Here is a 25,371-nt window from a genome sequence, read left to right as displayed (position 1 = left end):
TAAATTATATTTCAAATATATTATAGTACATTACATTATGTAATCATTTGCATATTACATACTTTTGATGTTTTTACCTCAGACAAAGCTCGTAGACAACCTAAGCCAGTTAAGCCAAAGAAAATGATCAAAGTAGAAGGAAAATTTATCATAGATACTGCTTGTAATAATGGTACAACAGCTTTAGTGACAAAGGAAGGTTCTCTGTTAATGTTTGGAAAAGATACATTGCATTGTGACCCAGTGACAGGCTTAGTTACTGATCTCATAGATGTTAGTGTTGTTCATGTTTCTCTTGGAAAGGCACATGCTGCAGCATTAACTAATAAAGGACATCTCTATACATTTGGAATTAATAATAAAGAACAATGTGGTAGAGACTTCTCGACCGTGCATACAGTGAACAAAGAAACTACAGTAGTCGCTATGGAGATGGGCACAGGAGAAGATGAGCTTATTGTAGCTGAAGAAGGTACTTTTTCTTTTTAATCTTTGTATTGCTTTTTTTATTATTATTATTATTATTATTACTATTATTATTATTATTATTATTATTATTATTATTATTATTATTATTTTTATTATTATTATTATTATTATTATTATTATTAATATGTATTATTAATATAGACGGCACAGATCCTGGAGAAGACTGGGAAGAAACAAGAGGTATGTGTCCACCAGGCCAACATCAATGGAGCCATCGTGTCTGTATGATTTGTACAGTATGTCGTGAATGCACTGGATACAGTATATCATGTTTAAGTACTCGATCAGATAGAAATCCAGGCCAGTAAGTATCTATTAATATTGCCTGAATATTTTTTAATATAAATTTTATTATTGTACTAACTTTTCTTTTTTTTTTTACACAGAGAATGTGGCTGTGGTGAAGGTGATAGTGGGTGTGCAGAATGCGGATGTTGCCGTACATGCGCAAGAAAGAGTTGTAATAATGGTAATAAATTCTATTTCTAAAGACACATTTATTAAAATATCCAATGATAATTAGTAAAATATATGCAAATTGTAATTTTTTATTATTGCAATATAGGTAGATCAGGTTCCAATTATCGAGAATATTTACAAAAACGCTTAGGAGAAATAAGACAACAAAGGCAGAGAAGTAAAGCAGGTCCCAGTGCAATGAGATATGGGATGAAAATGAAAGGAGCCAATAATCAAAGATTAGGTAAATTAATAAAAAAGAAAATTAATGGATAAAAATAATAAATATATAATCGTTATTTCTCTCCCTTTCCCTCTCCCTTTCTCTCTCTCTCTCTCTTTCTCTCTCTCCCTCTCCAATCCCCTATTGTGGGAAAAATAGGATCAAGCATCGCTCCAAAAGGAAGTCAACCAGGTAAAATGGCATTAGGATTAGGTAGTAATGTTGCGGGAGAAGAAGTCATTGGCGGTAGCGATGTAGAGAGAGGAGATGCTGCAAGAATAGCAAGTATACCACCAGCTAGAGTTCCTATACCTAGCGATAGTCCTGTGATTCAAGTGTCTTGTGGTTTGCATCATACAGGTAAATTAATGCATATATTTTTAATATAAGTATTTAAAAATATTTTAATAAAATTTTAAATTATATTTGAAAATATATTACATGATACAGTCATCCTTTTACAAAATGGAGAAGTATACACATTCGGAAGCAATATATATGGTCAATTAGGTATCGGATATATGGTAACACATGCTGGCCCAGTTCACGTTAAATTACCTACATTAGCGACTCAAGTCGCTGCTGGATCTAATCATACTGTTGTTCTTACAATAAACGGCGAAGTGTATACATTTGGTGCTTATCAGGTATCTATCGGATATTAATTGCGTCAATATATTTTTATTTACTCAAATCTTATATAACCTATATTTACAGAAAGGACAATTAGGCAGATCAGTAGGAACTAGCGAAAATGAATCTGTAAATATCACTTCTCAATCTAGTCGTCGCGCAGAGAAAGCTCAACCGTGGCAGAGCTTTCCGAGTATAGTTCCGAATATTGGTTCCCGATGGGGTAGACGTGCAACATGGATCGGAGCTGCTGGAGATCAAACATATATAAAAGTCGATGAAATTAATTCGATTAGTTTAACAAGAAGCACTGTAATGGCAAATAAGAATTGCATAAGTATAATCATCTTTAATAACGTTATTGTTATAATAATTATCTGTATAATACTTAGTGTAACTTGTAATAAATTTTTACAGTATTACTTCCACATCAAAATGATCATGCAAACTCTTTTAAATGCTTAGTAATAAGTAAAAGAGATGGGACATGCAATAGTTACAGTGGTAACGATCAAGTGGATTTTAGCAATTATGCAGCATGTCTAGATCCTTTATACAATGTTATTTGGACTTTTAATCCCGTGAATAATGAAATAAGCCTGTACAACATTATATCTACAGAAGCTAGAACTATATCAGGATTGGAAGCTTCTATACTTAGTCCTGGTTTGGCATTACCTGTAGTACCTACATGTTTTGTAACACGTTCACAAGCAGCAATGCATTTATTAGCATGCTTGGATACACTTACACAAGCACAAGATGAAAATTTAACTATAGTTGAAGAAAATGAATGCGATCAATCGACTCATGGTAAAGTCTATAGTAGAGAAGATTTTGCCACTGTTAGTAGATTTGAAAGTAGGTATTCATTAGTTGTATCGTAATTATAAACAAACAAGTTATATATCTCCATTCATAATTAATTATAATTATTTAGATCATGGTGGAGGTTGGGGTTATTCCGGTCGTTCCATTGAAGCAATTAGATTCATGCCTAACACTGACATACTATTAGGCGGATATGGTTTGTTTGGAGGTCGTGATAAATACACAGCAAAGATAAAAGTAATAAAACAATATTTAAATAAAGATAATATTAAACGATATGTTACATAGTAATTTTTTAATTCATACAGTTATTTGATATTGGAGTTGATGGAGGTGATCAAGAAAATGATGGGGAACTTTTAGCAGAAACAGAAGAGATACCATATGAATGTGGACCTAGACAAAAGTACGCAATTTTATTTGATGAACCTATTGCATTGCAAGCAAACAGATGGTACGTGGCATGGGCAAAAATCGATGGTTCATCTAGCGATTGTGGATCTAGTGGGCAAGGAATGGTCACAGCAGAGGATCAGTTAGTTATTATTTTTTGACATAAAATGTTACGTTATATGGGAAGCAATTAATTTAATTTTTGTTTAAAATAAATATAGGGTCAGATTCTATTTTAAATCATCAAAGAGATCTAATAATGGAACTGATGTTAATGCCGGACAAATTCCACAATTATTATATCGTGTTGTAACACCAGAAAATCAAACGTCCAATAGACAAAGAGATCAAATAGGACCAGTTTATATACTTAAAAGAGAATTTAGTAGAACAGTAACGAAAGTATGTATTTACTATTAGAAAATGAAAAAAAAGAATGTGCAACTGTGCACATTTACTTTTTTTTACAAGTTTATAATGCAAAAACTATATTGATTGCAGGATTGTTTTCAATCTTTAATATCTCTTCTTCAATGGAGTTGGAATACATTAAAGGCAGGATTGGCAGATGTAGCAGTACACATTGCTTCATCGTCTCACGTGTTTCTTGAAATGGAACGTTTAGTCTATATTAGTAAAGCTAGTTTACGACTGCTTAGAATATATACCAATGAAATTTATCCAAATCAAGGTATGTATTTTCGAATATGTGTATAGGAAAATGAAAGAAAAAAAAAAAAAAACAAAATATTAAAAATTCGTGCATTTTAAATAGCTGGAAAGAGAACTCCATCAGAATCTGTGCGTCTCGCTGAATGCATAGGCGAAGTACGAGCTTTATTACGTCAAATTTTATCCGATTCAGTACCTTTGAGTACAAAATGTAAAGGCAAAACACGTTCTAACAAAAGTACGTTTTTCTTTTTTACTTATTTGTTTATTTTTTTATTTATGATATAAATATATCGTTAGCGAAGAATAAATGTCATTTTAATTTTTTAATATATAATATATAATGATTTTCTTTATTTTATAGATTCAGAAAGTTTAAATAATAAAATGAGTAATAGTATACTCGAAGAGTGTCATAAAACATTTGTATCATGCTATCACGCATTTTATCCAACCGCATATTTAAAATGGACTTCTTTATGTGAATTATTGTCAGAAATAGATAAAGTAAGTGTCATTCATACATACATACATACATATATATATATATATATATATATATATATATTTAAACATTGTCGAATTATTTAATATTTTCAGGAACAAGGAGTAACCACGAAAGATCGTCTTCTTTCGGCAGTTGTAGCTTCCCTTTGCAATCCTATGATTCGTCTTAGATGCACGTTTCCAATTTTAACTAATACAATGGACAGTAGTGATGGTATAAAACGACAATTGAGTCCTTCGGATAATGCTGGTTTATTAATGATGAATTCAACAGATGCACATCAATATCCTATTCTCGTTGAACAAATTAGTTATAAATCTCAGGTGGAAAGTTGTGGAAAAGAGATATTGAATTGGTCGTTTCGCGAAGTCCTCGAAAGATTATTAGATTTGATATTGGTACCAGTGAAAAAAAATCTTTGTAGAGAGAAAAGTTATTCTCTATCAGATTTAATTTTGCACTGTTGTTATTTACTCGCCCGTGTTATCGCTGAATTAGCGGCACAATCCAATGGAAACGAAGACGAATTGCAAGGAGCTTATGGTAAACTTATGTATACTACACCTTCGAGATTTACTAGAACAAGTCAAACGAGATCTTGGAATACTGGAAATGGTTCTCCCGATGCCATTTGCTTCTCCGTTGATAGATCAGGGATCTTTATCGCGGGCATTGGTATTTTTGGAGGTGTTGGAGTATACGAATACGAATTAGAATTATTAGAGGATGTATGTAATTTCGAATTTTCTTTTATATATTTATTATTTATTTTAATAATATTTATTATTGATTGTTCTTTTTTTTTCTCTCTTCTTTCTCTTTTTACAGCAAAGTAATACTGGAAACGATCCGTCTCACACTCAACGTTGGACTAGTTTAGATTTTACAAGAGGATCCTTTGGACCAGAAGGTTGTGTCAATGATATAATAGAAATAAAGTTCAATAAACCAGTAGCAATCAAGGAAAACGTAAAGTATGCTATTAAATTGAGGAATCGTGGTGGACGTACTAGTAATGGAGATGGCGGTTTGAGTGTAGTCAAAGGACCTGATGGCACGACATTTACATTCACGGCCTGTTCATTCAGTTTCAATGGTACGACTTCATCAATATAAATTATTTTTCTTTTTTTCTCGCGTGATATTTATCTAATTATGTTTGCGTAGGAACAACACAAACAAGAGGTCAAATACCACACATTTATTATTTTTCAAATCCTCAAGATTCCGATGGTCAACATACTAGTCAAGCGATAGCCGAAGTACAGGCAAGAAAGTGTACCCTTGCCATGACAGCTACGATTATTCAACGTTCTAACGAAATATTTGCATTAGCAAGAGAAAGGGCCGAAGAAGTTACTGCCAGTGAAGTACTTGGTAACGCAGCTTTTGTAACGACTCTTTTACCTTTAGTGATGGCTTACATTAGTCCTTTAGCAACATCAGATCCAAGGGTAAATAATGTTTATTATAATTTTCTTTTTTAATGATTAAATAAAAGCAAAATAATAATAAACATTTTCGATTTCAGAGTGGCGTACAAATACTAACTTTGATACAAGAAATGCTTCCTCACGTCGCAGCTTTAAATTTATTATCCATTATGGGAACATCTCAATTATCGCAAGATAGTGAAACACAACCTCATTTTACTCCACCTATTACCACCAGTCATCATTACACTTGGCTGGAAAGCGATCATCCCTATAAACCTTCTGCAGTGTCACATTATAAAGTTAATTTTCCAGAATCCGTAAAATGGTTAACGATCGAATTCACTTCGGATTGTGGAACGTCACAGCCAGAGGATTATTTACAACTTTACATTCCAAAAGTTATTACATATGCCACGGCTGGGTAAATAGAAACAAAACAAAAAAAATTATATCATTTATATGCGAGTCTAATCATTTGTTTTTGTTTTTTTTTTAACGACATTCTTTTATCTATTCTTTTTTAGTACACATGGAAACACGGTGTCGGAAGACACTTTGTTATATTGGCCGGTATTACATAAAATGAGTAATGTGCAAAGTCAATGGCCACAAAATGCAGTTGTATTACCAGGTAACATATATTAAAATAAAAATTTTAAATATAATTTTTAGGTACATTCTATAATCTTAAATTGAATAATATTTTCTAGGAAACGAAGTAATATTTTCTTTGGAAACTGCATCCGATTATATGAAAAACGAAAGATCAAATACATACGGCTTCAAGTGTTTGGTCATCGGTTATGATTGGATTACATCTGGAAATGGTTTGAAAAATTTAGAAATCGAACTGTCATTTCTTGGTGGAGCATGTAGCGCCAGTTTAATGAAGAAAAATCTTGTTTTACCACCTGTGTCAGGTGGGTTTATGAAAAATATTATTATCTTACTTTTTTGTTTTGAATAAAATGTAATAAATTTTCTTATTTTACACTTTATACGTTTGTTTACAGCGGAGGAAGTACAGAACGATTTCGAGACTATGCAAGAAACAGCGAAGCGGATATTCTCCGTACATTCGATCTTACTCGGACGAGGATTTGCTTTATCATCACCGCCGACGGTATCTCAAGCTCTCGATGGAGTTCTTCCCTTCAGGTAAGTTTAACAAAAATCAATCGATTCGATAAAATTAAGAAAAATGAAGAACTAGAAAGATGTAGTGCAAGAAGATCTTATATATCTCGGGCTCGTTATTATTCCGTTTTGAAAAGTAGAAAATATATTTTTAGACGATCAGTGACAGTAATCTATTCGTTATTGTAGGTTACTATATGAAATGAGTATCAAGGAACACAATGTCGTCTTAGAATTATTTCGAATAATTACTCTCGCCGCGTACTGTAGCATGAGTAGTGACTCATCTAACGAGAGAAACACGCGTCTCTGACAGCTTCATAATCGCGCAATCTCGTCTTGTTGAGTAAACATTAGATGCGAATATCCATGCGAGGTATGGAAAGTTTGCGAATTCTTGACACGTAATAAATCCAAGTCGACGTATTAATTTTCCGTCTTGGGATGACGTACGACAATGTTGTCATTGAAAAAAAAAAAAGAAGAAGAAGAAGAAGAAGTAAAGAGAAAGAAAGAAAAAAAAAGATAAAAAAAACTCGTTCTGGATCGTGTCTACGATAATTAACGCCCGTTATCATCGATCCGACGTGTTATTCTTATCGTACCAGGCAGGTCTCTTATAGTTATGCGCGAGCTCTAACGTGTCCGGTTTAAATATAATCTCAACTCATTTATCGCTTATGTATTTAGCGTGATCTTTATTCTTCATCGTCGATCATACGTCGTTCGATGTAAAACAAATTACATAGTCAGCTGTCGGTATATCACAGTTTCACGATAATTACAACTAAACGGTCATTAGAAAACTTAATTCTCGCCAAAAAGCGATAATCGCTAGACGTATACTCGCATAGGTTCTAACATGCGCGCACATGTACTCCAAGTTGGAACATTGTTCATGCTCGCAACTGACGTTAATAGTATATCTATCTTGAGATTTCCTCAAGGCTCAAGGTAACGACTCGACGAAGGTCGTCGCATACAATAATCTCGGAAGCTTCGAGGCCCAATTTCTGCGCGTGATATCGCTTCAGGCTAAGAGAAACTATCTCTGGAATATCGTTAAAAAGGGACGAGTGCGCATTAATAATGCATGGATTCTCGCCCAAGTATCAGATGATAGCTTTTACAAGCCTAAAAGAATCAACATCTTTTTTCTTTTTACCGGTTGATCTTATTAAGATCTTCTTTTAATACGAATTCGCATCTTCGAGTGTCATTTTTACGAATTAATTCCTCGAAAATAGTGCTTCCTATCTTCCCTATCTTCTTTATTATCTTCTCTCGAGTCTTTGGTCTCGAGAATATTTAAGCGACTTTAATATGGCTTGCTTATTTAATTATTCAATGAAAACAAATGAGATTTTATTTCGGCGTTTATAACGTTATTGAATCTTGGAAGAGGAACGATTTTAGGTGAATTTATTTTTCGAGTTTTTGCTACGTTAATCTGTTTTCATGGAGAATACATGTGTAGGCAGTGTTTATATGTGAAATGGTTCGTGAATCTTTTCGTGAATCGTACATTTAATAATTCTGACTGGGATACCTTTAGAATTAAAAATCGAATGAAAAATTACGAGAGATTAAGTTAGTGAAAGATTTTAGCGGTGGTCCTTCCTTCGTTCCATCTTTTGTTCGTTCCTTCGTTCAATCGGGACGAATTCGTGCCTTTGAAAGTTACGAATGGAATATCAAATGAAGAAACACATCTCACTGTTTTCTCGTACAACTTGAATGTGGTTCGTCGTCTTCTTCGTAGATAACCAACCGCCTCTCGAAAGCTACCTAACGATATAAACTTAACTAGCAACGACGACCGATTAACCGTCCTCGTGACCTCGATCGGAAATCTCTTTATTGCCGAGAGGACGTGACCGCCTCATAGTAAGTAAATAAGTAAGAAAGAGAGAGAGAAAACAATAAGAGGGAGGAGATCGAAGGAATGAGAGGGACACGCTCGGATAATCGGTACTCGTGCTTTTGGTGATATGTTAATCGGAAGCTTACGAACTTGCCTTGTACTAATAGAGAATGCTCGACTAAATGAATTCGAGAGTGAATAGAGTTTTGACATTGATCGTTATTCCAGGACGTAGGATTACGTCAAGGACATTATAGTTTGTTTTTTTTTTTCATCGCAGAACGCTTATCTCATTATCGACTTATACATATAGATATCTTTTTGTTTATCGCGTAATAATACACGTACGTAAACGTGAAAAAAGTTTGAGGAACCCGCAAAGAGGTACAATAGCGTTTATCGAAAACGTTCCGTGTTCTTCTTTTTTTTGTTTTTTTTTTGTTTTTTTTTGTTTTTTCCTTTGTTTCTTTCCTAAATCATTTAAATGAGAAGGAAGAAAAGTACGCGCACAAACACATACTCAACAACGTTCGTCTCTTCTTTATCGTTGTTATTTACTTCTTTATTTTCTTCTACGATACGTCGTATCAAAGCTTGTACACTCGAAAACGACAGGAAGTGTTGGTGGTGGTGGTGGTGGTGGTGGTGGTGGTGGTGGTGGGGGTAGAAGACGAGCCCGACGGTTCCATTTTATTTTGATGATCCTCGAAATGATGAATTCGATCGTTCGTGGAACGTGTCGAGTCGTACGAGGCTTCTCGTTACAATTCCGTGGTCAAGGGTTCGGCCTTTTCGACGATTACGTGAAACTCAGTTTCCCTGTAAAGTCTCCCATCAGGCACGACCATAGTTATTCTGCTGTCTACCGGTGTACCAGACGTGGCCGTTTCTCTACCGATTACACCGTTCTTCTTCGAGACGACATCCGGTGCGTTAGTTGGCACGCTCATCCATCGTTTTCTATCATTCCTACGTCGTCTTTTGCAACACCAGACGATCAGACACGCAAGGATGAGAAGGGTAACGAGAATTCCGACTATGACGAGTATAAGTACGAGCATTGATCCGCCGAGAGAGCAATGTCGTGCCTCGTAATCGCTAAAGCTCGCTGTAGTCGCGTCCTCTGTGTGGCCGTCCACGCAAAATAGAAAAGTTTCTGGAGTTTCGATCGAATCTTGGGATGGTAAAATCGGTGGCATCACCGCGTTTTGTCGCATGTAGAATCTCGAATATATGTTTGTATAATTTAGAACGTTATTTCTCCACAATGGTAACATCTTGCAATCGCAGGGCTGTTTTACCAAGAGATCGTCAAGTTCTGGACGAAAACTCGAACGATCGAACATTAGTGAGCCTTCCTCGAACGTAGACATGCTATTGTTCTTAAATATGAGGTCGTGTAGATTCGCAGAAGAGGAGGAAGCCGGTGGTGGCCTCGTTTCTGGATCCGCTCGTATACCGAGAAACGCGCCAACGGCTAGACTACCAAAGGTGTTATTCTTTATTATTACGGCTCCTCGGGCCGTTACATCAAAGGCTTCGCTCTCGAGACCATTGATCAAACAGTTTTGAATCGCAACGGTACGTGGACTTCGAACTATGAATGCCTCGCTCCTTACCATACCCATTTTGACACCGTCAAGCATGAACTTGTGGTGTACCTCAATGTCGTTCATAGTACGACTCGGTACTTGCTCTCCGAAACTACCACCGATCACGTGCAAGTATCCCACGTCGAACTTCTTGAAGGATTGCGCCTCCGTACTCTCGATCTGACAATTCTCCAGCCTGAGGGTATCCGTGTGAAAGAGATTCGCGAAGGCGAATGCGCTCAACTGACCTATCCTCACGTTCTCGAAGCTTATCGCTTCCACGTCGCCACCAAACACGAAACTAGGAAGCACGTCGATGCTGCAGTTCCTTACGGATATCCTTGTGCGCGCGCTGCTAAGCGAAAGTTTGAAGCTATGCCGGACTAGGCTGAGATTTGCCACGTTTACCAGATCCACAGATCGTAGACCAGCCATCGATGTCAAACTCGAGTTCGCTACAATCACGGACGAGCAATTGCTCACGACTATCCGGCTTGTGTGCGGACTCAACTTCCTGTCGCTTTCCGTGCTCAGTATTAATTCCTGAAACAGAAATAACTTTTGTCGAGAAATGTTTTACAGAAAAATCACGGGTTATCGATGGGGTATAACTTTTAAAGGAGATTCGATTGAGGATCCGTCAATTTTCTTTCTCTCTTTTCCTTTCTCTATCTATCTATCTCGTTTTTTGCTTCTTTTAACGAGAAAAGAATGAAAAGGGTAGTTTACACTCGATTTGGTACAATCCGATACGTCGGATCTGAGGCCTCTTAATAAGGGTCGAATAGCCATAATTAGAAGACTAACTACCCTAATTGTTAGCGACGTGTGCGCTCCTTCTCTATTAACGTATACCGCATCAATTTACGCAAGTAAAATGTTATCATATAATCGGATAAGAAATTAACATTTATTGCTATCTGATATTTCCTCGACACAACTTTCTGTCATATCTATAATAATATATTTTTAATGATATTGCGCGTAATCGGGATTTTACTTTTTCTTTCACGTGTACCAACGATCATGAATGTTAAAATTGATCGAATCGTATCCAACTAGGACAATTTAAAATTCATTTGAAGTCGAGTTAACACTCGAACGAATAACAGATTTATTCGATCAGCCGTAACACGGAAAGTCAGGTGCTTCAGAACAGGTAAACCTGAACTCGAGTGTTCTTCTTTTCTTCTACTTTTTCTTTTTCTTCCTACTTTTTCTTTTCCCTTTATGGGGTACACAGTATCGAAGAGATCACATTTCATTAAGAGTTCCTAGAGTAAAGTCTCTTGGGGCTTACTCTCGTAAAGAGTTGGTTTTAGTCGACTGCCACTTCGAATACCATGTTTGTCAAACAATCGGTCAAGAAGGAACATTCCTTGCATACTTCCAGCACGATTAATCCATCGACAAAGGAGCCGATATATCGATATCGGATTATGCGCGTGGGTAGTCAGTTGGTGTTGTCTCTCTTTCGCTTTCTGCGTATACACACACACATACACACACACACACACACACACACACACACACACACATACTATATACGGGGTTTCCGATATATCATTCTCATGCGTGCTAATGTACGTAAACGCACGTTCGTGATTCCCGCGTAAGCGTTTATCGCACCAACAGGGCTCGATAATCGATCGTTTCTAGAGAAGGCTTCTATTCTATCCGCTTCTATCGTTGTTGCTCTTTGTAACGCGAACCTACGACACACGTTTACTACAAGAAATCGGATTAGCGAACCGTCTAACGAATTATTATACTCGACTTGTCGGATCATTTCTTTCTTTTTTTTATTTCTTTTTTATTTTTCTTTTTTATTGTTTTTGTCTTTAGCCAAGAAGATGCTATGAGAAAGTCTCGGGTATCTAGTGTAACACTTGAAATATGTACTAGCAAAACGAGGACTGACCGTATTTCCTGTCCTCTCTCTCTCTCTTTCTCTCTCTCTCTCTCTCTCTCTCTCTCTCTCTCTCTCTCTCATATTTATCTCTTCTTTCTTTTTCTCGAAAGAAAGACGTTCAAATTTCTCATCCTATATTCTTCTTCATAATCCTTTTCCTTCTTACGATTTTTGATATTAAAGTATAATCTTATTTCTACGTTCTCACGTAAAGGTTAAGAACATTTTGCGTAAAAATGATATCGGGGAAATTTGAAAATTAAAGAAAAAAAAAGGAAATGGAAAGTGACCAGTCGCGAGAGGAAAATGAGAACGAAATGGATAAGAAGACAGATACGTTAGAACGAGGTAGAGAATGCCGTAGTAGTAGACGAAACGGAGAACGGTCGTGGGTTACTATGACGGAGAAAGAAGATCTAGAGAGTGTTTTCAATGGGAGGAAAGAGAGAGAGGGAGAGAGAGAGAGAGAGAGAGAGAGAGAGAAAGAGAGAACGTACAGAGTGCGGAATAAAAGACGCAGCTCTATGCAGTACGTCTCTCGATGAAAACGAAACCTTTGTACTTCTCTCGTTCTTTTTTTCTTTTTTTTTTTTGTTCTTCTTTTTTTTTCTTCTTCTTTCTTTCCCTTTCTTGTTTGCAAGCACCGTAGTTTCTACGCATTACCATCTTGATCCGGTGCAATCTCTCTTTTTCTCTCGTGGATGCTCGTGTGTCCCTTCCTGGCTCGTTTCGACCTTTGTTCTTTCCGCATTGTTCTTGGCTAGTTCTCGTCGTACAATATCCGAGCGAGCGCAAGTTCTAACCGTTATGGATTTTCCTTTCAAAAAAATTTGTGCTCGTGGATTTCATTAATTAATTCAACGTCCGTGAATCCTCTTCCCCTTTCCCTCTCTCTGCCGTGCCGTGCCGTGCCGTGCCGTGCCGCGTCGCTCCCTCTTCTCCATTACCTTCTCTCTCTCTCTCTCTCTCTCGCTTCCCCTTCCTCCCCCCCCCGTCTCACTAATATTTTTCTCTCTTACTCTCTTGAGAAAGAAACAACGAGCGTGGGTGATGTATTTATCGTCGTACGGCTTTTGAAATTTTCGTTGAAACGTAAAAGAGGTAAGCGTATGTTAAAGGCGAAGGATCCATTAAGTAACGTTAGTGGAAAAGTATCGTATCGTTAGGTGTGTACCGGGTGTCTCGAAGCACAAATTTGTAAGTACGGGGGTAGGTGGATGCAGACAGGCCAGGGTCATTGTCGTAAATTTCAAGGGCCGCACCGGGAATCTGAATTTTATTTCCCAACAGTTTTGCTCTCCCACGAGAGAGGCAACCAGAAAGAGTACGTTTAAGAGAAAGAGAGAAAGAGAGAGAGAAAACAAGAGAATGGGGACACCGATAAATACATGAGCGTTGGAGAGAAAAAGAGAAAGAGAATAAGGGAGGGAGAGAGAGAGAGAGAGAGAGAGAGAGAGAGAGACCGGAAACAAGAGAAGCAAGATATTCTTTTTTAACGTCTCGTCTTTATTCTTCTCGTTCTTCTCTACCTCTCGCAGTCGCGTGTAATTTTATCGAGTGAGTTTCGCGTATTCTCCAGACATTTTCGCTTGTCGTACGGAGTAAAGTGAAGAAGAAGAGAGAGAGAGAGAAAGAGAAAGAAAAAGAGAGAAGAAGAATAAACGAGGAAAGAGAGAATGAGAGAATGAGAAAGAGAGAGAGAGAATGAGAAGAGGGGAAAGGGGATAAAAGAGAGGAGAGTATCGCGTCGAAGGTGTGCTTCTCGATTACTCGGAGCGATTCCCATCGGGAACACCAGCAGAGTTCCTTTGAAAGGTAGTTCGATGCTCGGTAGCAACGTTCCCAAAGCTTCTCGCGTCGCGTTCTTCTTTACCCTCGTCGTCTTTTCTTCTTTTACTTCTATCCCTTCTCAGGGAACGTTCCCACGATGGATGTAGTACTATCATTCGTTTCTATCATTTCGAAACGTTCCCTTTCGATATGATGTTCGATGAGCAACGTCGATCGTCCGGCATAACGCATAGTCGAGAACACGGAAGTCCGCGATCTCCTATTTTCTTGATTGCTGATTGTATTTTATCTATTTTTCATTCTTTTTTCCTAAGCTTGTCTCTCATTTCGTATGCATACCGAATCAAAGAGTTTTTCTTCAACGACTACGACGTCGATGACGACACGACGACGACACGACGACGACGACAACGACAATGACAACGACAACAACAACGACAATGACAACGAAAGCTTTCACGTCGAGTAACAAAATGAAAATGCATTTCAGTTGTAACGATCGAATCGGAAACGGCGAAAATCTCCGTTCGTTGAGGGGCGAACGTTCGTGCGGAATAATGTACCTATCGGACGAGATGATGAAGAGAAAGATAGATGGACAGAGGAAGAGAAAGAGAAAGAGAGATATGAGAATGGAACGAAAAGCTCTTTTACGATCTATAAAGGATTTATACGAAACAATTTCCCCGTAGGGGCAGATTCGCTCGTGAGAGTTCTGCCCATCGTCGACCATTATCGCGGTCTCCTCGCCGCGTTCATCGGCTTCAGTTCCCTTTTCTCTCTTCTCCCTTCTCTCTTCTCTATCTTTCTCTTCCATCAACCCATTTTCCATACGCGATTTCAAACGCGAACCGATAGAGGCAATAATTAATCTCGCGTATGAAGTTATTAATCAAAGATCACCGAGTTCTCGTTGTCGATTGTCCGTTATCGATGTCCTTGGTTATCGGTCATCTCGACTCAATAATATTTCTAGAGCGTTATCATTGTTCTTCACACCATGCTATTACATTTTTCTCTTCTCTCTCTCATTCTCTCTCTACTTTCTCTCTCTCTCTCGCTCTCTCGCTCTCTCTCTCTCTTTCTCTTTTTTTCTCTATTCCACTTAAATTCCGTGGTTTTATTTCTGGTGACCCTTGTGATGAGCTAGACGAGTAAGTTTAAGACCGTATTCGCTAAAAGGCACATTCGATTATTTACGTCCTTGTCAATTATTCAAAAGGGGATCTTAGAACTGCGCAAGAGAATACGGCGCATGGGTTGATACTATATCTAACTCGTTCACGAAAAAGAGATAATACATACGAGTTGTTGTGCTGGTTAAAGCACGGAAATTCGATAAGTTTAAATGATTACCAGGCACACGGACGAACGGTGGCAACATCCGGTAGTTTATTGGAATCCGGAAACACTGGGAATATCGGTCGAGGTCGATTACAAAAGCCTCTTTTATTAACCTCACCCGTTTTCCAAGCGTTAACTCGTCGTTGCGAAACGCGAAAGCAGTCTGAAAACTTGAAAATTTATTGCCACCTTTTATAAACCTTTTTAAACGTTCTCCCTCATTCTTCTTTTCTTTTTGTAATTCTTTTCTATTTCATAAAAATCAAAGTCGAATGATCAATGGGATCGAGTAATTAGAAGGTAGTGCGCGAAGAAATAAGAGAAGGTTGGATTCGATGCTTTCGAAAATCGGTGAGGGGGGAGGGCGACAAATTAGCAATGCGTACAATACGTCCTGCTAAATTATATGGAATCCGCGATAATTTTCGCGGTTTATATATCGCATACATTATATATTTCATTTCTTTATTTTCCTTTGAACGAGTAATTTTATCGAAATGAACAAACGTTATTTGGCCAAAAATTTTTCCAAAACGATTTTTAAACATCCCCGTTAAAATTATCCATATCCTTTTCGTTTTGCATACGGTATATATATATATACCGTATATATATATATATATATATATATATATATATACCGTATATATATATATATATATATATACATATATATTACGTACATTAGTAAGTACTGGTAAGTACAAAGGGAAATAAATTCGGGCGTATCATCGTACTTTCAAGCATTCATTATACTTGCATCTAGTCATAGTCAAACATCTCTTGTAAAGCGAAGCGTTAGTAGGTAATTCATGAAATGGAAACGTTTCAAACTTCTAGATGGTACGGTTTGTTCGTTGACCGACGAATTGGGGCATCCTCTTACGACGCGAATTACTTCATTTGAAATCAAATTCCTTTTTTGTTCGAAAAATAAAAAACGGCAGAAGACGAGTTTACGAACTGTATTCTGTTATGCAATCCAATTTCCTATCTGATCTTTCTGGATTGAGTAAAGTTATCGATTCATTTTTTCGTTCAATACATTTAGATGTTGTTAATAATTATTTATATCATTCCTTTTCTCGCATGAACTCGGTGATACGACGCAACGAAACCGTGGATTACTATGATGGTGCAATATTTTAAGGAAGCAAGAACAAAAAAACAGAGAAAAAAGATAAAACAAAAAGGGGTGTCTACTTTTGTCCAATCCGATTGGTTTCCACAGTATAAAACGTTGCCCTCACTTGCGGTCATTTCGTCACGGGTACGGCTTTTACGGATCGGGTTTACGGCGTTTCCAAAGCACACCACGTGTATTCTACGTGTTCTTTGCTTGCATTATACGCCTCTCTGTACGTTGCACTTGCATACATACATGCATATATATATATATATATATATATATATATATATATATACACATATATACATACGTGTTACGCTTTACGTAAAAGACAAAGAACGTTTTGTTGCGAACAATAGCGATGATGGTAGGATACACGACGGAGAAGCGCGATAGTTTACATTTTTGAAGAATGAAGATTATGTTGCCTTGATAATGATAATAACCTAATGCTGTGTATTTTTTTCCTTAGTGCGTTAATAGAGAATACCATAGTTTTCTCACAAAGTCCGCGTTTTCATTAATCGATCTCGCTTATATACTTTACACGTTTTACGCTTATCCTCCTATCGTGATTATAACTAAAATATCACGACGTTTTCCCTCGTTTTTTTTGTCCTCGATTTCACGCGACTACCCCCTTATAATAATGTCTTTTTACGACGATATTTGGAGTGCCACGATGGGAAGCTTTGTCGGGGCTTGGCAGGAAAAGCTGTAGCCATACGAGCTCGTGACCGCGATCCTTCGACGAGTACTGCTATTTTTCTCCGTACGCAGCAATTTTCTTCCGTTGGGACAGCTACGTATTCGTCCGGCGCGATAAATATTCTAACGTGGCTATATGTCGAGCTGAAGAGAACGTGGCTGGGAAGGGAAAAGGAAAGGGAAGGGAGGTAGAAGGGTGAAGGGAAAGAAAACGCCCTCGGCACACACCTTACCTACCTGCCACTCGTGTCGGCCCCGCGATTTGCGTAAACACGTTCTAATTTATAGCGTATAGGGTAGCGTCGAGCCCTGCGAGAGAAAGAGAAAGAGAAAGAGAAAGGGAACACTGTGCAATTTACTCACATTTTCCTCAGTTACAAGCTCTTGCTTTCTAGTTTTATAACGTTGAATCTTTTAAAAGCAGTTCGCTTTCGCAAATGAACATTACGTATTACGTTGTTCTAATATTTAATCATTGAAAGTTCTTCGCAAACGGGGAAATGTGATTTCCCGTTGAATTTTCTTTGAATATAACCGAGAAATTTTTCCTGAGTTATGAAGGGGAAGGTGTAAAAGTGTGGGTGGAGTATCAGAGAAGAAAGGATGTTTTCGTTTCTTTAGGGATCCTATTTATACCCTTATCTAGATTCCGATAATTCGGGGTTGGGATAAACGTTCACGGGGAACAAAGCACTTGGAGTCCAACTGGAGTTTGCGTCGTATTCGAGATTTTTCATGAGATAGGATCGCGGTTTCTTGAATGGATTCTCTTTTGGAAGGAAAAGGGGGAGAAGGAGAGATAAGCAGAGGAAGAAATGGTTCGAAAAAATCGAAGGGAAAGTGGTGACAGATGCAAAGAAACTAAACGAGAGGATACGAGGAAATGAAATTGTTGAGACAAATCGACTTAAATAAGAACGACATGAGAGGTATTCATTTATGAGAAATTGACTTTTGAAAAAATTTCATTTCCTTCGGTCCTTTTTTATTTTCTTTAATTTAACTGATGATCTTTTTTCGTCACTTCCCATTTCGATATATATATATATATATATATATATATATATATAATTTTTATAACGTTTCACGAATTATTGTTTTTTGGCTAAATCAATGGATTCGATAAGAATTTATTTTCTCTCGAGCCGAGAAAAGAACCTTACCTCTCCTTCCTCTTTGCAGTCGCAGGTCAACCTGCCGTAGTGATCGCAGGAGCAGGGCGAATAGTCGCACCTGTTCGTCGAATTCGTCAGGACACCTTTCATCAGCAAACAGCTCCAAAAGAGTCCGAGAATCGCACTACCGAGCACGAATTTCGCTGCTCCCATTTTGTGCCCCTCCCTTCCTTCCTTCCTTCCTTCCTCTCTCTCTCTCTCTCTCTCTCTCTCTCTCTCTCTCTCTCTCTCTCTCTTTCTTTATTTCTCTCCCTCTCCCTCTCTCTCTCGCCCTTCTCTTCCTTCACTTTTCTAGCTGCTTTCTTTACATCGTGTGTCCGAACCGAGACGGATCCATAAAGAACCGAGTAACGCTACGAAAAGAGTTTTCTCCTATTTCGAAGATCAAATTTTTCTTTATCTTTTTATTTCTCTTTTTGAATCTTTATCAGTCCTTAACGTTTCGTGGCGTACGTCAAAGAGCCGCCACGAGCAATACTACGTTATTCTGTCGGTCATATTTCTTGGAAAATCTCATTCTTTCCGATTTTTCTACTGCTCTTAGCATCCCTCGTTTTCCGATTCTTCAAAGAGAGATCCATGGACCGATTAAGTTTAAGGAGTTCCCACTTCGATTCCTCTTCGGTCGATCGTCAAAATCCAATTAGAACGAGGAAAACTTACGGCAACGTAAGATATCATCGCGAGACTCTTGCGTCAGGCGTTCTCTTTCGGGCTCGGCCAGTCTGACGATATTTCTTCTCTGGAAAGATATAAAAGTGATAAAGTTTTCGTCGTAATTAATCGTGCGAGAGAAGGAGGAAATTCGACGACTCTTTGTGATCATACGCGAGAACACGTTTCAGATCTATTTTCAATAACAATAATACGAGACGTAGAAACCTTCGAATTAAGCGAATCGTTATCGCATTGCGCAATACGTAAGTGTGTGTATCTTCGTTGGCATAATATTATCGAGGATGGAAGTTCATTCTCCTGGGATTCGAGCGAGCATTATTGGTAACGTACGTACGTACGTACGTATGTATGTATGTATGTACGTCGAAAGGAAGATAACATCCGTATATTGATAGACGTTGTCTCGCGATAAACGGGAGAGTATCACGTGGAATCAATGACACGTGAAAATTTCTCGTAAAACTCTCCTGACAAACAACGACAAAGCTTTTAATCTCGCGTGAGACAAAGCTTTCACGAAGGTGCAAGCGAGTACGATATTGTGACCAATTTCAAGCGCCAAAATACGTTGCTCCGTTATCAGAGATTTCTCGTTCGCTATGTGACGCGGTTCCTGCGTTTGTCAGAAATAGGTTACTCGATTCCGCGTTAAATGTCGGTCGGACGAACGACGAACCTTGCAATTTCAACGAGATCCAGAGGAGTCGTACGAAAATTTGATAATATTGACGAGCTCGTATATACGCGAGTATGTATATATGTATGCATGTATATATATATATATATATATATATATGTACGTTGATTTTAGATTGCGTCTAGAGAGAAAGCCTCAAAAGAGAGAAAGAGAGAATAAAAGACTCATCTCTGTTTCTCCTTTTATTTTTCTTTTTTTTCTGTCTTTTTTTCTTTTTAATTTCATCATCCTACTACCATCCACGAATCCTTTAACGACATGCACATACTACCGCGATACCATTGCACTTCTTGCGCTTATCTAATTTTTGTTAATCCCGTTTAATATTTACCACGGGAGTTCACGATTCTAGGATTCGGCTAAGTAGAATTAGCATTACAAAGAGAAAGGAGTAAAATATACGAGCTGGAGTAATTTTCCTTGCGTTCTATTTTTCCTCGCGTCTACGTTCCAGCGTACATATCGACGTAATATTTTGCAAATATTCGCCCTTGTATTTCTTTTATTTTCTTTTCTTTTCTCGACGTTACATACTGACGCGTGCTTTAACTTACGGAACGAAACGAGTTCTCGAGTTTCGCTAGCGAGCAGAACGAAATTTATTTCTCGCGGTAAACCAATCAATGCGATTATACTCCTCGTGATCTTGCTTTGTACGCGGATAGTAAGTACAAACAGTCTACGAACGTTCTCTTTGTTGTTATCGGTTGATCGAACGAACACAACGTATGTATATGTTCATCGAATGTCCGAGCAACGAGTACGTAAAAATACGGTGTCCTAATCGTATCTCGTAAAACACGCCTTGTTACCGAGACGTCGCGTGTCCAAGACTTCTTCCATTTTTCTTCGTTAGAGGGGTAGACAGTGAACGGAAGAGAGATAGAGATAGAAAGAAAGAGAATACAACGTTGTATTGCGCGAGCACGCACGTGTCGTCCACTTTTTTTTCTTTTTCTTTTTCTTTTTTTTTTTTTTACAAACTTTGCGTGTCCGACAACGCGTCCATATCTTTTAAATAATTTTCCCTCGATCTCGATTAATTTCGAGACTAAGTTTTTAAGAAAGATGCATAACCGAGAAGCCGATATTATCCTTGTTTTCATATGAAAAATGAGTCTTCGTTTTTTTTTTTCTTCTTCTTTTTGGATAAGCAAGAAGAAGGTGGTAATACGGAAGAAGAGGATCGCATCGGTGCTCGTGAAAAGAGGGCGAGAATGAGAATGAAAGGCGCTTCGATTCAAAGCGTGGTGGTGGTGATGGTGCGCGGACTCCAAAAGAATTTTCCTTTTAGTTCGAGCCCTCAATCCTCTTTCTTTCTTTACTTTCTTCCTATATTCTCTCGTAGACAGCCTCTTAATTTCTTCCTGTTCTTTTCTCTCTTTTTCTCTCGCTCGACTTCTCTCTATTTTCTCTCTCTCTCTCTCTCTCTCTCTTTCTTTCTCTCTCTTGCATTTAGTTTGTATATAACCAAAAAGAGAAAGAAAGAAAAAGAGCAGAGAAGGATCGTCGAGTTTCTCTCGTATTCTGATTAATCTAACGAGCTGAGCGTAGTTGCGATACCAAAGAATTGAAGGACATTAATGCCTGCTCTCATTATGCCGCTCGCAATTATCAGCGTGTATTATGACGGTTCCTCGCGACTAAGGATAATCACTCACACGAGTCGAGTTTGTTGGTATGTCGCGTAGGCGTGCGACGACCGACCAAACGAACGGTACAGACATGCCGTCGCCGCCACCACCATAACCATCACCACCACCACCATCACTACCACCATCACCATCATCACCACAACCACTACCATTGTCGTAGTCGTTGTCGCCGCCGCCGCCGGCTTTACTCGCATATTTTTACGATCTCGTGAGTTTACAACGAAAGATTACGCGGAAATGCGCGAGGACTCAACGAGCGAACGAACCATCCATGTCATTGTCGACGTCATCGTAGCCGTCATCGTCATTGTCGGCGTCAACAAAAGAACAAACATCGACTCCAGCTGCTCGTTAACGAATATTCCGCAATTTTCCATACGAGAAATCTCGTTCGTCCTTTTTTTTTTCTTTTCTCTTTTTCTTTTACTTTTTCTCTTTTTTCGACAACCACGACGAGTTCGAAGAGTCTCGGAGTGAAACGAATGCTTCTCTCCCTCCTTCCCCCTTCCCTTTTTTTTCTCATTCATTCACGCGTTCTTTACCGAAAACGATAGCGACAGTAGCCACTTTAAATGAATTACAACGAATCGAGTCTGCTTGACGATAATGTAATTAAGCAAGCAGCAGCTTTAAAAAGAAACTTTAAAGAAGCACCTTTCTTTTATTCTCTCGTCTTTGTTATTCGTAATTGCTTCGGCGATAGAAAATGGTGCACTTAACTCCCGTACACACACACATACACACATATACACACACATTCTTTATCCTCGAAAGAAGTCGTTCCTTTCGAATTGGAACAACTTTACGACGACTAACTTGGCCGGCGATCGTTTTTATCTTTCCTCTTTCTTTCTCGACAAAGAAGATTTTTCTTTAACTCAAAGAAACACTCGTAATGACCGTCGAAGAATCGTCTCGTTCTTACGATCCGTCTTCGTCCTCAAGTAGAATACGTTAACCTTCTCGAAAAGGTTAAGAATTATTATGCACGTACCTAGTCGAACTTTGAAATTCGAATACTATTGACAAAAGATCGCGGCCATTTTTTTTCATAGAGTTTTAACGTGACCTAGAGAATTGTACTTTCTCTTGATTTTCGAGTTGGGTTGTTCAAGGGCGGGTTGGGGGGGGAGAGGGGGAAGGGAGGGAAGATCCTAACGATCTAAACGCGCGGTTGGACTCCACGAGGATAAAAGTGGGTTCCGAGTTAGCTCGAACGAGTAAACGATTAATGGGTTGATCGCTGAGGTATACGATTGCGTATAACAGGTCAGCTTATAAACTTGCTTCGAGCACAAATCTACGATATAAATTCCGGAAATAAAAAAAAAAAAAGATAAAAAAAAAAGAAAGAAATAAAATTAAAGAATGAGAGAAAACGCGATAAAATACGCGATGGTATTATACGAAAGAGAATAAAATGAAAGGGAAAAGTTTGGGCAAGCGTTTTTTTTTCTTTTTTCTTTCTCTTTTTTTTTTCTTTTTTTTTTTTTTAAAGTTGCGCAGTAAAATAATTCAATCTTTCGTTCGCGGACGATTAAATATTTCGTGGCTCGTTAATGGATATTCATATATTCGAACGTGGCGTTCTCCTCTCTCTCTCTCTCTCTCTCTCTCTCTCTCTCTCTCTCTCTCTCTCTCTCTCTCTCTGCTTCCCGGTTTACCAGACCCCTTTGTTTCTCGATACATGTTGCACCACCCTTCCCCCCAATCGCATCTACGCTTCTGCACGTACGCGAATGATGCGAGACTGAGAGACACGGAAGTAAATCGTTTCCGATTACGTGACTCTTCTTTAAAACGACGACACTACTACGATTTTGCGACAAAAACGGGTTGAGAACCGGCCGTTTCATTTCGAAGTAGACGACCATTTCCATCCCTCTGTACACTGCACATCTATCCCCTCCACTACATTCGGTATATAAGTATTCTATTCCTCGAGGATGGCAACAATTTTAAGAAGAACGTTCTTTCGTGCACCAAGATCACGACTTCTAGCTATCTTCTTTTTATATATATATATATATCTCTCTCTCTTTTTTCTTTTTATTTTTCTCCTTTACAAACTAACTGCGAATCGTATACGTCTTTATTCCTACTTTTCTTATTTCTCCTTGTCTTATCTCGTAACGGGTTATCGTCGCGATTATTCCGAAACGATATAACGTATCCAAGAAAGTATTCGCAGTTTTCTGATAGCGATAAAGACAGCGAATTGAGAAAAAGAGAAAGGTACGAGAAAAAGCTTGGGGGAGAGGAATTTGAAAATGGTACAAGACAGCTACGTTAAGGGGATTATTAAGATCGAGTATCTCAAAGGGACGGAAATGGTCGTTTCGTTCGCGAAACAAGGGATTAATCCAGCAATTCGAATAAATGTTTCATCAGAACGATATATGGTTATCTCAGATTATCCTTTCAAATGGATCAATTTATATACCTTAAATCAACGTAAAAGCCAAAAAATCGATCCAAATATTCTGTCACGTTTCTCTTTTTGAAAACGAGAAGACGGCTCAAACACGTTTGATTTGTTTATTTCTTCTTTCATTTCTCCCCCTCCCATCCAAACCTCCTCAACCCATCGCGATAAAACGTAACTCCATCGTAACTGAAGTTAGCTCGGCTAACGCTCGATGAAATTCGAAGCTGATGCTATTGGAGTTCTCTTTGTCGCGGAAACGTCCAATTCCGTAACCTACTTCGCGTCGTTTCGTTCTGGTCTTTTACTCTTGGGAAACTAGAAAACGTCGATCAACTATGACAACGCGTTACTGCGATGGAGTTCAAAAACGATTGATCGAGTTTCGACAAGATATCGTAATAAAAAGTTTTACTCAGACCAAATGCAATATTTTTATACGAGCCACGTTCACCGTACTATTCGATACGGACTCGTTTCAAATTTTGTATTTTTCCAAATTCAGTCAGTGGTATATTCCAATATCCAAGTTCACGGCCGTTGCACTTTGTTATATATATATATATATGTGTGTATATATATATATATATATATATATATATATATATATATATATAAAGTAACTGACATTACAGGTTTGACATTATGAGATATTTCCGATGATCGGATCGATTTTGAGAGTCAGCTTTTATGCGTCAGTCAGAAGTAAACGAGTAGGTTGACGCATCTTTGACGCGTGTGTTTATTAACACGCGACGTGTCGTTTCAAGCCACGATCTGACAAACGTTTCTCGATAAAGTCCGTTCGTTCTAGCGACGAAAGCTATCGACTGTATATGTCGTGGCACATCGTGCCTCATCGGAAAACGATCGTATGTTCTGATATGAGCTGGCACATGTCCGACGTTAACGCAGTTGCAGCTGTTGCTAGAACGACGGAGCAGAAGAAGAAAAAGAAGAAGAAGAAGAAGAAGAAGAAGAAGAAGAAGAAGAAGAAGAAGAAGAAGATGAAGAAGAAGAAGAAGAAGAAGAAGAAGAAGAAGAAGAAGAAGAAGATGAAGAAGAAGAAGAAGAAGAAAAAAAAAAGAAGCCTAGATCGACAGCTGCGAATTTCGTTTCATTTATGATACACCCTGGCTGGTACGAGTTTGTCCAGTGGACGAAATAAACAGAGAGAAAGTATAAAGGTCAAAGATGAAAGGAATAAGAACGGAATATTATAACCGGTGTAAAATAAGAAGAGAAGAATAGTTGAACACGCATCGTGCCACGTGGGAAATCATGCATTACCGCTACACAATTATCAAACTCGGGTGCGTGTGTGTCGACTCTGTTACGTTACAATGGTTCGCACACGCGAATAAAACGCAAACGATTTTCTTAGCGAATAGAACTAGAGAGATACCAAGAGTAAAGGAATAAAAAGAAAAAAGAGAGGAAAAGGAGGAGGATGAAGAAGAAGAAGAAGAAGTAGCGAAGAAAGAGTAGGAGGAGAAGAGGAAGTGGAGGTGGAGAAGAAGGAGGAGGAGGGTGGAGGATGAGATTTCATTACGCGACGTCGGTGGTCGAGGACAAGATTCCATGGCTCGTTGCTCGTTGCTCGCGTAGAGATCGATTTGT

At 38.2% G+C, this 25,371-nt stretch overlaps 2 protein-coding genes across 18 annotated transcripts in view; one reads left to right on the top strand and one right to left on the bottom strand.

The window, feature by feature from the left end:
• Window positions 1–25,371, top strand: part of hiw (MYC binding protein highwire) — a 173,024-nt gene that overhangs the window by 2,986 nt on the left and 144,667 nt on the right. For all 10 annotated transcript variants that reach the window (XM_035863521.2, XM_035863541.2, XM_035863513.2 and 7 more), the window contains exons 10-30: window positions 83–472; window positions 631–793; window positions 876–958; window positions 1,055–1,192; window positions 1,331–1,531; window positions 1,622–1,818; window positions 1,889–2,141; window positions 2,222–2,665; window positions 2,745–2,872; window positions 2,944–3,170; window positions 3,250–3,430; window positions 3,530–3,719; window positions 3,804–3,938; window positions 4,065–4,207; window positions 4,301–4,936; window positions 5,037–5,304; window positions 5,376–5,662; window positions 5,740–6,065; window positions 6,169–6,275; window positions 6,355–6,564; window positions 6,658–6,802. In XM_035863521.2, coding sequence (XP_035719414.1) covers window positions 83–472; window positions 631–793; window positions 876–958; window positions 1,055–1,192; window positions 1,331–1,531; window positions 1,622–1,818; window positions 1,889–2,141; window positions 2,222–2,665; window positions 2,745–2,872; window positions 2,944–3,170; window positions 3,250–3,430; window positions 3,530–3,719; window positions 3,804–3,938; window positions 4,065–4,207; window positions 4,301–4,936; window positions 5,037–5,304; window positions 5,376–5,662; window positions 5,740–6,065; window positions 6,169–6,275; window positions 6,355–6,564; window positions 6,658–6,802 — 4,852 coding nt within the window. The remainder of the gene's footprint in view (window positions 1–82; window positions 473–630; window positions 794–875; window positions 959–1,054; window positions 1,193–1,330; window positions 1,532–1,621; window positions 1,819–1,888; window positions 2,142–2,221; window positions 2,666–2,744; window positions 2,873–2,943; window positions 3,171–3,249; window positions 3,431–3,529; window positions 3,720–3,803; window positions 3,939–4,064; window positions 4,208–4,300; window positions 4,937–5,036; window positions 5,305–5,375; window positions 5,663–5,739; window positions 6,066–6,168; window positions 6,276–6,354; window positions 6,565–6,657; window positions 6,803–25,371) is intronic.
• The window catches only part of LOC118440527 (uncharacterized), a 77,518-nt gene continuing 61,049 nt past the window's right edge, over window positions 8,903–25,371 (bottom strand). For 6 of the 8 annotated variants that reach the window (XM_035863700.2, XM_085654878.1, XM_085654876.1 and 3 more), the window contains 2 exons: window positions 18,285–19,038; window positions 8,903–10,780 (listed from right to left, as the gene is read on the bottom strand). In XM_035863700.2, coding sequence (XP_035719593.1) covers window positions 9,407–10,780; window positions 18,285–18,449 — 1,539 coding nt within the window. In that variant the 5' untranslated portion in view covers window positions 18,450–19,038 and the 3' untranslated portion in view covers window positions 8,903–9,406. The remainder of the gene's footprint in view (window positions 10,781–18,284; window positions 19,039–25,371) is intronic. The other 2 variants (XM_085654880.1, XM_085654881.1) reach the window with 1 other exon arrangement.

This window comes from Vespa mandarinia, chromosome 2 (assembly GCF_050613455.1).
Source record: "Vespa mandarinia isolate Hongniang chromosome 2, ASM5061345v1, whole genome shotgun sequence".
NCBI lineage: Eukaryota > Metazoa > Arthropoda > Insecta > Hymenoptera > Vespidae > Vespa > Vespa mandarinia.
This window is presented reverse-complemented; position numbering and strand designations above follow the sequence as displayed.